The 9,289-nt window shown below is 47.6% G+C and overlaps 1 protein-coding gene across 1 annotated transcript in view; it reads left to right on the forward strand.

Moving 5' to 3' along the window:
• SCRIB (scribble planar cell polarity protein) overlaps positions 1-9,289 on the forward strand; it is a 106,604-nt gene that overhangs the window by 18,352 nt on the left and 78,963 nt on the right. The window contains 6 exon segments of the mRNA XM_031065202.1: positions 175-249; positions 470-614; positions 905-1,023; positions 2,809-3,008; positions 5,991-6,157; positions 7,081-7,205. Coding sequence (XP_030921062.1) covers positions 175-249; positions 470-614; positions 905-1,023; positions 2,809-3,008; positions 5,991-6,157; positions 7,081-7,205 — 831 coding nt within the window.

Raw genomic sequence — 9,289 nt, forward strand, 5'->3', positions numbered from 1 at the left:
TGCCCCTGGAGCTCCTGCAGCCATCCCAGACATTCCCAGTGTGCTCCCAGGGTGAGAGGCAGAGCAGTGCCTGGTTTTGCAGAGTGGTGTGTTTGCACATCCTCGGGCAGCCTCTCCCTGTCCCTGGAGGGGGCTGATGTCCTGGCTGATGTCCTCACTGTCCTGTCTCTGCAGCCGGACACTCTGGGCGCGCTCCCGAACCTGCGCGAGCTGTGGCTGGACCGGAACCAGCTCTCGGCATTGCCACCAGTGAGTGTCTGCTCAGCACACCCTAAACTTCCCTTCCCTAAACTTCCAGCTTCCCTTCCAGTTTCCCTTCCAGCTTCCCTAAACTTCCTTCCCCTTCCCTTAACTTCCCTAAACTGTCCCTTCCTTCCCTTCCCTTCCCTAAACTTCCCTGCCCCTCCCTGAGCATACGCCCAGCCCTGCCCTGCTCCTCCCTGAACCACGGGCTCTCCTCTCTCTGCAGGAGCTGGGCAACCTGCGCCGTCTGGTGTGCCTGGACGTGTCTGAGAACAAGCTGGAGCAGCTGCCCAACGAGGTCAGCGGGCTGGTGGCACTGACGGACCTGCTGCTGTCGCAGAACCTGCTGGAATGCATTCCCGATGGGATCGGTGAGTGCTGCCAGCTGGGGGTGCTGCAGAGCTTCCTTGGCCAGAAACAGGAACTTGGCTGTGCCAGGGAATCTGGGATTCATGGACACAGCCATAGAGGGCAGGAGCAGTGGGTGGGACAGGTGAGCTCTGCAGGACAGTGCAAGTGCTTCATCTGTGACCAGGCCTGCTGGGAGGAAAAGCAGAGCCTGCGTGGTTGGGTTGTGTGATCCTGGATGGGATCACAGGTGAGTGTAGATCAGCACCCTTCTCTCTGGCACAGCTCACACCTAACTTGTCGCCCTGGCCAGGTCAGCTGAAGCAGCTCTCCATCCTCAAGGTGGACCAGAACAGGCTGACTGACATGACAGAGTCCATTGGGGACTGTGAAAACCTGTCTGAGCTCATCCTGACTGAGAACATGCTGACGGTGAGTGCACAGCAGACACCTGCCTCACAGAATTCACAGAATTACAGAATCACCAGGTTGGAGAGACCTTCAAGATCATTAAATCCAACCCAGCCCCAACACTTCAATTAAACCCTGGCACCCAGTGCCACATCCAGGTTTTGTTAAACACATCCAAGGATGGTGATTCCCCCAGCTCCTGAGGCAGCCATTCCAGAACTTTATCACCCTTTCCATGAAAAGCTTTTTCTTAATATCCAACCTGTATTTCCCTTGGTCTCAGCTTGAGACTGTGTGCTCTGGTTCTGTCAGTTCCTGGAGAAAGAGCCCAACCCCACCTGAGCACAGCCACCTTTCAGGAGCTGTAGAGAGTGATAAGCCTCTCCCATGCTGTTCTCTGCAGGCAGGTGCAGGGATCCCTTCCCTTCCTCTGCCCTCCAGGCTGAATTCCTGAGTGTGCTCCAGCTGCTTCGACACAGTTTCACCAAATTCACACGTGTTTGGAAGCTGCCTTCTCTCACTGACTTTCTTGCCCGTAATCATTCTCTGGGATAGCAGGGATGCTGGGATTGCCCATCCCAAAGACCATCCCAGGCTGCATTGGTGGGGGACTTGGGATGGTGTGATTGAAAATGGCCCTGCTCCAAACTGCCTGTAATTTGATTGGTAAAACACGAGGATTGGGAACGGGCAGATAAACAGAAGGGAAGTCTTGACCAGTGGTGCTTGGAGTGTGCTGTGTTGAGGGGAAGAGTTGGCATGGATCAGTCTATGAGCCTGAGGGAAAACCTGTCCCAAAGATGTCCCAAGAACGTTTTTCCAAATGTGTCTCTTGGGATGGAAGGCAGCTTGTTCCCCAGGCTGAGGGCTCTGTTCCTTTACCTGTGTGTGTTTACCCTTTCCTCTTGTGAGACAGAGTAGAAATTTTCCAGAGTAGAAATCTGTTTTGATTTAGATGAAATGTACATCTTTGAGTCTGTAGCTTGCTGTTTAGTCTGACTGCCTGTTCTCACAGAAAACCTCTGCTCAGAGAAACTGCTTCAGCCAAAAGACAAGAGATAAAGGAGGAGGAGAGGGGGAGACAGACCAAGGCAGCATGACCCAGGAGTTCTTTCTGATAAAGAATTAGCAGCAAATGTCACTCGAAATCAGTAGAATGAATATGTATGAACCTATTGTGAAATTGCATGCATATGTATTTGAGAGAGAGATTTAAAAAAAAAATCTGGAGTTCCCAAAGGTGCCCATGTTGTGTTAGGAGAAGGATTCCCACATGTGTGTAGAGCTGTAATAAACATACCAGTGTTATAGTTATCCTATAGAAAGTATCCTATTGATACTATAGTTATAGTATCTTCCTCGAGCTAGGTCTGATGAGCTCCAGGAAGCCCATAACGCACCCAGGATAGCTCAGCTACCCTTGGAGGCACAATAGTCAGCAGGATGGCTTCTGTTGCGGTGTTGGAAACAAAAAGGTTTAATAAAAGGCAAAAATACAAGCAGAAGAACTGAGCCAGGTGCCAGAGGTTCTTGCTCCTGGTAAAAACACCTCACAAAAGCAATTAGTTTCTTTGTTCATGTCCTTTTCTAGTGGGACTTTGGGTCCAGGGACTTCCCCTGGGTCCTATGAGGTGTCTTTTCACTTAATCCAGGAGAGAAACTTCTGGAGTTCTTTCCTTTTAAGGGGACAAAGGACAATTTTGTCGCTTCATCAACAGAAAGCACACTCCTACATACCAGCTTTACAACTTCCACAAAAGTTGTGATGTTTGTTTGTTTGCAACCACTGACTGGGCTCCTTCGCAGGCCTTGCCCAAGTCCCTGGGCAAGCTGGCCAAGCTGACCAACCTGAACGTGGACCGGAACCGTCTGACAGCACTGCCAGCAGAGATCGGAGGCTGTGCCAACCTCAACGTGCTGTCCCTGCGCGACAACCGCCTGGCACTGCTGCCCCCCGAGCTGGCCAACACCACCGAGCTGCACGTGCTCGACGTGGCTGGCAACAGGTGAGCAGCCTGGCTAGGAGGCTGCTGGGTGGCTTTGGGGGGTCTGGGTTTGGAGAGACAAGTGTCTGCTAAGGAAGGCAGGAGCTGCCCCTGAAATGGAAACTGTGGCCAACCTTTCCATTTCCCCTGAAATGGAAACTGTGGCCAACACCACCGAGATCCACGTGCTCGGATGTGGCTGGCAACAGGTGAGCAGCACGGCTTTGGGGGGTCTGAGTTTGGAAATATGGGTGTCTGCTAAGGAAGGCAGGAGCCTCCCCTGAAATGGAAACTGTGGCCAGCACCACGGAGCTCCATGTGCTGGATGTGGCTGGCAACAGGTGAGCAGCACGGCTGCAGGGGTGCTGGTTGGCTTTGGGATGTCTGGGTTTGGAAAGTCAGGTGTCTGCTAAGGAAGGCAGGAGCTGCCCCTGAAGTGGAAACTGTGGCCAGCATCACTAAGCTCCATGTGCTGGATGTGGCTGGCAACAGGTGAGCAGCAGCACGGCTTTGGGGGGTCTGGGTTTGGACAGATGGGTGTCTGCTAAGGAAGGCAGAAGCCTCCCCTGAAATGGAGAATGTGAACCCCCTGGAAACTGTAAACTTCCCTGGAAACTGTAAACCCCCTCCCTCCAAACTGTTATAAACTTGAAATTAAGGGGGGCTATCAGGTAAAGATATGGGAGCAGGAATAACAGTTCTTTACTGGGGAAGAGAATTAAAAGGTAAAATAAACAATGCAGTATATCAAAACAACACTTGACAGAGTTAGAATGTGACCTGATACCCTTTTGGTCAGGGTGTTGGTAGCAGTGCAATTGGAGATGTGGCTGCAGCCCTCCTGGAGTGTCAGTTGTGGTTCTATTGGAGCAGGGATCCTGAAGAAATCCCATTGGAATTGTGGCTGCAGCCCTCCTGGAGTGGCAGCTGTGGTTATTAGTTGTTGCGGTGTTGTTGTGAGTGTCCCCAGGATGAGGTGAGAAATGAGAATTGACTCTAAGTTCTCAGAAGGCTGATTTATTATTTTATGATATTATATTATATTAAAAGAAAATTACGTACTAAGACTATACTAAAGAAAGGGGAAAAATTAAAAAACTAACAAAGAATGAATAATAAGAACTCGTGACAGACTCAGAGTCCAACACAGCTAGCTGTAATTAGCCATTAATGAAAAATAATTCACATGCTAAGTAAACAATTTTCCAAATCACCTTCCAAAATAACAAAACATGGAAAAGCTGAAGCTTCTCAGCTTCTTAAGAAAAAAAAATCCTAGCAAAGGGATTTTTCCTAAAATATCACAGTGACAGACAGGTGTGTTTCTGTTGGAGCAGGGATCCTGGAGAAGGGTGGAGTTTTCCTCTGAAGAGTCAGTGGAAGAGGCAGCTGTTCTTCTGGGAATCCAGTGGAAAGGCTGTTCTGGTGTCCCAAAATCTCAGGTTATATCCAGTTAGGAATGCTTGGCTCCTCCCTCTGGGCAGAGCACCTCACAATGGGTTGATGTAATTTTTATCAGTCATGCAGGGACATTCAATGGCCCGTTAACAGCAGGTGTGTCCTGGAGGGAGGATTGGTTTGTGGAAGAGATAAGGAAAACTGACCAATTAACAGAAGATAACTGCCACACTTCTAATAGATGGCAAATACAATACACATTGCCTTGCAATCTAGGACATCGGGTTTTTTAATTTTTTGTTGAAGTTGAGATTGAAGTGTTAGAGATCATATTTTATGTTTAGGTTTAGATGTTTGTTATTTTTATTTATAACATAAGTTGTGAGTTCTGTAGTATTTTACGAACAAGTTACAAAATGGTTAATTATTTTTCTATATAAGGTCTTTTAAGGTTAAATTATCTAATTAAGAAATTGTGTTTCAATTATTTTTACTTTTCATTTAATAACTAATTACTTAAAGTTTGTAATGTGGGTTTTTTGTTTAATTGTAAAATATTACTTAAACTCAGGAAGAAGAAGGTGAAGAAGAAGGACTAGTTGCTGTTTTAAAATTTCTATTTTAGCTTTATATAAATTACAATATTCTAAAACTAATTTTTAAAAAGTATAATAAAACTATTATATACATTTTTATTTTTAATATTTAGTTATTAAATAATTTTTGTATTTGTACATAAAGTTAAATAGAACATAAAGATTATAAAATAAAAGTAGTAAATAAAACTAAATTACTAAATTCTAAAATTCTGAATTTTCTACTTTGTGACATTATCTACTTTTAATCAACTATACACTTGTAATCTTAGTGTTATCAGTTAATTTTGGTTGTATTTTCTAGGGCCTCAGGTCAAATGTAGTGTTCTCTTGGGAGTTAGAGTTTGTTAGTATAGAAAGTTTAAACCTCTTGCTATCTAGGACTCAGACAGCTGCTGAGAGGGAGGTGCCAGAACTGTGGGGATCCTGGGATCCACAGGGTGGAGAAGCCCAGGCTGGTTGCTGAGGGCTGGAGCTGTGAATCCCTGCTCTGAGTCACCTAAACACAGTGTGAGGGCATTGTATCCTGTGTGAAACAGAAACCAGGGGAGATCCTTTCCCTTTCCTTTCCCCTTCCTCCCTCCCTGCAGATTTTTGGGGTTTGTGTCATCAGTGCTCAGGTGCCAAAGCCTCATCCGTGGTGTGTGGCTGCCTGGAGCTGTTCTGAGAGCTCCTGTGGTTCTGTTTTTGGGGTTGGTGGTTTTGGGAGCAGCTGGACACTGACCAGAGGTTCTGTGGGGAGCATTCTGTACACTGGTCTGTGAGAGCATTGCTTTTCTGTTTGTAAACCCCTCCACACTGTTGGAGGGAGTTGTCCTCTGCTAAAGGCTGGCGAGGATGGGGTACTGCAGCCCAGTTCCACAGCAGGGACAGAACCAGCTGGGAACAGGACTGGGGATGCACAGCAGCGTGGCTCTGTCCCTCTCTGCTCGGGGGGGCACTCTGGAGCTGAGCTGATCTCCTTCCTGACCAGGTAAGTTTAACAAGCAGTTGCTCTTCTCTTTTGCAGGCTGCAGAATTTGCCCTTTGCTTTGACAAATCTTAATCTGAAAGCCCTGTGGCTGGCAGAAAACCAGTCCCAGCCCATGCTGAAGTTCCAGACCGAGGATGATGAGAAGACAGGAGAAAAGGTTCTCACTTGCTACCTGCTCCCCCAGCAGCCCTCTCCCAGCCTGGGTAAGAATCTGCAGCACAAGCACTGGCTGCAGAGCCTTGTGCTCTGGAGGGGGCTTGAACCTTCTCTGCTGGGCTGGGCTGTCCTTGCTGCGATTCTTGTGGCACATCCAGGCTCTTGTATGGATGGATCTGGGGCACCTTTCCAGGCAGTGACTGTTAAAACTGAGGAATTGCTTTCTGACAGGTGACAAGGCCCTGCAGCCTCATCTTTGAGTGCTCTGCTTGGATCTACTGACCAAGCAGTTAATTTTCATTGTCCTGTCAGCGTGCTATTTGTGATGGTGTTCACAGGGGTCTTAGGATGAGGGAAGAGATGAGAATGTTGACTCCATGTTTCAGAAGGCTGATTTATTATTTTATGATATATATTGTATTAAAACTATACTAAAAGAATAGAAGAAAGGATTTAATCATAAGGCTAGCTAAGAATAGAAAAGGAATGATAGCAAAGGCTTGTGGCTCGGACAGAGTCTGAGCCAGCTGACTGTGATTGGCCATTAATTAGAAATAGCCACATGAGACCAATCACAGATCCACCTGTTGCATTCCACAGCAGCAGATAACCATTGTTTACATTTTGTTCCTGAGGCCTCTCAGCTTCTCAGGAGAAAAAATCCTAAGGAAAGGATTTTTCAGAAAATATCATGGCTACAGCTATTCCTGTCTGAATTCTGACTTTTCCTGCACTCCGTGGGTAAGGAGTGCTAGAGCTGAAGCATCAGACTCTTCTGGAGCCTGCTGTAGGTCTGGTGGGAGATGTACAGAAGGTGACAGGATGGTGAGGCCACAGCCTTTGTCCTCAAGGCCTCTGATGCCATGGGCAGATACAGCAGAATCCTAACCAGATAAGAACTGGCCTCCATCCACATCTACAACCCTGCTCTTCCCAAAAGGAGCTCCCACTGTGTTCTCTTCCTCCCCAGAGAACCTGCTGCAGAACAGCGTGGATGAGAGCTGGACAGACAGCAACTTGAACAGAGTCAGTGTGATCCAGTTCCTGGATGAACCCAAGGGGGATGAGGACGAGGAGTCTGGAGCTGAGAGACGGGTAAGGAATTCCTGGAGCTTGTTGAGTCTTGTGGGAGCACAGGGACAAGCTGAGTTTCCAGGGATGGGGCCACTGTGGTGTCCATGTTTTACACTGCTGTAGGTGTGTGATTTCCACAGTCTGAAGGCTCTTTGGTGCCTGGAGGACCCAAGCAGGAGGGGAAGGGAATTAATTCCCTAGGAGCCACGGTGCAGAGCCATATTTTGAGGCTCTTCTATGGGAGTGGAGCACTCAAAATGTCCAGAGATCGCAGCAGAGCACTGTCAGGGTAGGGTTTTTTCACCCCCGCCATGGGGAGAGGCTGCCCAGCCAAACCCAGGCCATCCCCATCCCTCCAAGCATGCGGGCAGTGCAGCCCATTGTCAGGGTTCTTTTTGCCAGGTCAGGATTAAATGTGTGAGATGGGATTTCTTGTTGGGCTCAGATGTTTGTTAGTTCTTATCCATGTTACAGTCTCACAAACCCTGAGTTCTGCAGCACTTCTCTCTAACAAACTAAAAATGGAGCCCTATCACACTCTCTACAAGGCCTTTTAAGGATAAACTGTCCAATTAAGAAATGACACCTAAATTATTTTTACTTTTAACCCAATAACCAACCACCCATGGCACACAGTGTGGACTTTTTTATCCAATTACACAAAACCACCCAAACCCATGGAGAAGAAGGTGAAGAAGAAGGACCAACCTCTGCCCTAAAACCTCCATCTTGCTTTATATATATTACTATATTCTAAAACCTTAAACTCTAAGTTTTCCACCATGTGATATTACACACTTCTATTCAAACTCCACACCCACGATCCCAGTTCTGTCACTCCATTTTGGAAGTTTTCTCCACAGCCTCAGGTCAATGCAGTGTTCTCCTGGGGGTCAGAGTCTGTCAGCACAGAAAGCCTGAAATTCCAACAGCCCATGCTGTGGAGTGTCCTGTTAGTAAATACTAAACACTGCCTCAAAACTTGCAAGAGATGGTTGTGCTACCAGGGCAGATGCAAGGCCGGGACAGAAGTTCTCAGCAAGTGCTCTGAGGGTTTCAGTCTCCTGCAGGACTTTATTCCTTTTTAATTTTTGGGAAGCCATCCTTATGATCTGAATCCTTCTAATGAATGGTGTTGACAGCTGTCCTGGCAGTGTGTGTGTGCTGCTGGCATTGGGAGCTTTGGGGTTTGTTGGAATGGTTCTCAACATTGTGACTAGTTTTAGAATGCTGGTTTTCTTGGCTCTCTACCTGGGATGGAACTCTCTAAGCAGCACCAATTCTGCTGCATTTGGGCTTGGTGGAATTGTTGAGTCCAGTGAAGTTACAAAGGCATCCCAAGATTTCTCACCTGTGTTCTGGAGGAGTTTGTGCATCGAGAGTTTTTAATTTACTAAGACTGAAACACTGCTTTAAACTCCAGATGAATTACAAGGACATCCCAAGATTTCTCACCTGTGTTCTGGAGGAGTTTCTGTGTCAAGAGTTTTTAATTTACTAAGCCTGAAACACCACTTTAAACTTCCCAGCTCCATCATTCTTCCCAAAGCCCCTGTCAGCTGTAGAGCAGGATGATAGAGAGAGCAGTCAGGGCTCCCTGCCTCTTTCCCCATTCCAGCTGCAGGCTGGGGAAGGCCTGGAGCAGATCCTGCAGCAGGAGATGTTGGTGGTGTCGCCTCGGGGCTCTGGCTCTGATAAAGGTGTTGGTCACCTGCAGAGGGTCATGGCCTGGTGTCTGGGTTAGCAAAGACAGCCCTCTGCTGAGGAAGGCAGGAGCCTCCCCTGAAATGGAAAATGTAAACCCCTTTCCTTTGAATTGTCATAATTTTGAAATTAAGGGGCTCTCCGGCAAAGATATGGGAGCAGGAATAACAGTTCTTTACTAGGAAAATTAAAACTACAAATGCAATAGTACAAAAAAATCCCCAAACCACTGCCAGAGTCAGACCATGCCCTGACCCCCTGTGTGTCAGGGAGGTGGCACAGCCCCATCCCATGGGGGCTCAGCCCTCCTGCAGTACCAGCTGTGCTTCTGCTGGAGCAGGGATCCTGCACAAGGGGGGAGTTTTCCTCTGCAGCTCCAGGGCTGCTGCAGATGGGCCTGG

This window comes from Geospiza fortis, unplaced genomic scaffold (assembly GCF_000277835.1).
Source record: "Geospiza fortis unplaced genomic scaffold, GeoFor_1.0 scaffold466, whole genome shotgun sequence".
Classification (NCBI taxonomy): domain Eukaryota; kingdom Metazoa; phylum Chordata; class Aves; order Passeriformes; family Thraupidae; genus Geospiza; species Geospiza fortis.